The 2,176-nt window shown below is 28.6% G+C and overlaps 1 protein-coding gene across 1 annotated transcript; it reads right to left on the reverse strand.

Moving 5' to 3' along the window:
- Positions 1-252: 252 nt before the first annotated feature.
- On the reverse strand, positions 253-853 carry LOC135951774 (lectin subunit alpha-like). The gene is made up of 2 exons (XM_065501497.1): positions 836-853; positions 253-753 (listed from the first exon to the last, which is right to left on the reverse strand). The coding sequence occupies exons 1-2, from the start codon at positions 851-853 to the stop codon at positions 253-255; spliced, it is 519 nt and encodes a 172-aa protein (XP_065357569.1).
- Between the last annotated feature and the right edge of the window lie 1,323 nt (positions 854-2,176).

The following is a 2,176-nucleotide window of genomic DNA, read 5'->3' on the forward strand; positions in this document are numbered from 1 at the left end:
ACAAACACCAAATTTTGTTTAACAAATTTCAGAAGAGTATGAACAGAACAATGAACAGAAATGAACGATATGACCAAAACACCGGTGAGCGGCGGGATATAAAATTTCTTTTAATTTATAAAATTAAAAATAAATATTGATCATGCTTTTTTAAAAATTAAGGTGGCAAAAGATGGCAGATTTGGAAAAAAGATGACAGATAGAGGACACAAATTTTATAGATGACAGCCAGTTGAAATAGATGATTGTCCTCTAATTAATATTAAAAACTATATCACGAAATGTTCGACTTTCCACATCAACCTTCTTAAGACCAAGCTGCTTTTCTCCCACCATTTGCTTCAACTCAATTTGCTGTTGTTTCATCATTTCCTCTTGGACTTTCTTTTGCATTTCCACTTGACACTGATGATAGCGACTGTATTCGCACATAAAACCAAGTTTATTGAAACACTTATTATCATTCCATTCCATTGCGTTGGTCCAGCCAGTTTGAGCACAATATTCATTATTACCAGCAAAATCTGGTTGTGCATTACCCCAGTTGGTGTAAGTGAATTTTCTACCCGTTGAGATCCACACAAATTGTCTGGGATTGTCTCCATTAACAGTGCCACCCATCCACAGATGTGTTTTTTTGCCAAATATCTCATTCAACAAGGCCGTTATCTCTTCAGATTTAAGCTTAGAATCGATGGTCACCAAACTCATGTTCATGCTGGCACACTTTGCCAGACCATCATACCAGGTAAACTGTAACAATGTTTTAAAAGAACTTGAAGTTGTGATTTGTTTAAAAAACGATTGAAGTTAAATGTTTTTACCTTTTGCTCACTTTCAATGTAATAAACATTCTTTTGGTTCGACAAAAATATATTTTCATTGCCTTTTATGACGTAAAGTTTTGTGATAAATATTAAAAAAGTTATTAGTAGTAGCTGTGAAGATTTTGCCATTATGTTTATTTCATTTACTTTCAAAGACTACTGAGGAAATTATTAAATAGAATTTATTTATATATACAAAAATCTTGTAATGGAGAGATATTTATTTCGGGTCAGTATTATAGATTTACGTTTTACTTTTGCAATACACTGGTCAAATATCAGCTGAATATTAGGGAGAAAGTTTGAATCGGCAAAGATCAAGGATTGTGTAATTTGTTTTGTAAAAAATGTATGTTTCTTACCATTATACTGTAATTGCTTAGTACTTTTATTTTACATTACTTACGTAGTTTCAGATTAAATATTTGCCCTGTATTATATTCATTAATTACAAATAAACTGAACACACATCATTTTTAATTGTAGCGTAAAATAGGTTAACTTGCTGTAGATTTCATTACTGAACAGTTATTATTATTAAGGGAACCCCCTTTGAGTTCTGGAGAAACCACTATTTAATAAAAAAATACATCTGACGTTTACTTTCTTAGTATACAATTTTATTCAAAACTTTCATTCATATACTAACTCTTATCATTTATTTTATAGTAAATCAAGCAAATTGTATGGGAATTGAAAATGTTGTGAATGAAAACTAACTTTTTTACACATATATTTAATGGAAGTGGTCAAATATTTGTAGTAAATAACCATAATAGTCTAATTATATTTATCTAAATAAATATAAACAATTGTATATTTACTAGGGTATTCGAATTATTCGATTTTTCTCTTGTTCGAATAAAACGAATAATTCGAATAAGAGATTTAACTTGTTCGAATAATTCGATCACACATTTAAGATTAATCGAATTATTAGAATATTTTAAATTTTTTTAAAACATTAAAGAATGAATTTTTGATGTCGGTTTTTTAATATTTTATTGTTAAAGCAAAACAAAAAATAACGTTAAAGTTAACAATTCAAGTATTGATAATGTTAAAAAAACATTCGAAAACTAAGTCCATCCTTAATTTTTCAACAGAAATATTCTGATCAGATTAACTTCCGAACAATATACATAACAATTGACAAGCAAACCCTATAGTTTCCGTTTTGGAGCTATGCTTTAAAAAATTTGAGCTTGTTGGACATGATCCTGAATTCAAATACAATATAAACGTATTAAGAACTTTTTTATGTCGTTCATTAATTCGGGTTTTAAATTGAGTAACTAACTATTCACTATTTCTAAATTATTTATAACAAATTGTATTATAGATCAACC

Source organism: Calliphora vicina, chromosome 1 (genome assembly GCF_958450345.1).
Source record: "Calliphora vicina chromosome 1, idCalVici1.1, whole genome shotgun sequence".
NCBI lineage: Eukaryota > Metazoa > Arthropoda > Insecta > Diptera > Calliphoridae > Calliphora > Calliphora vicina.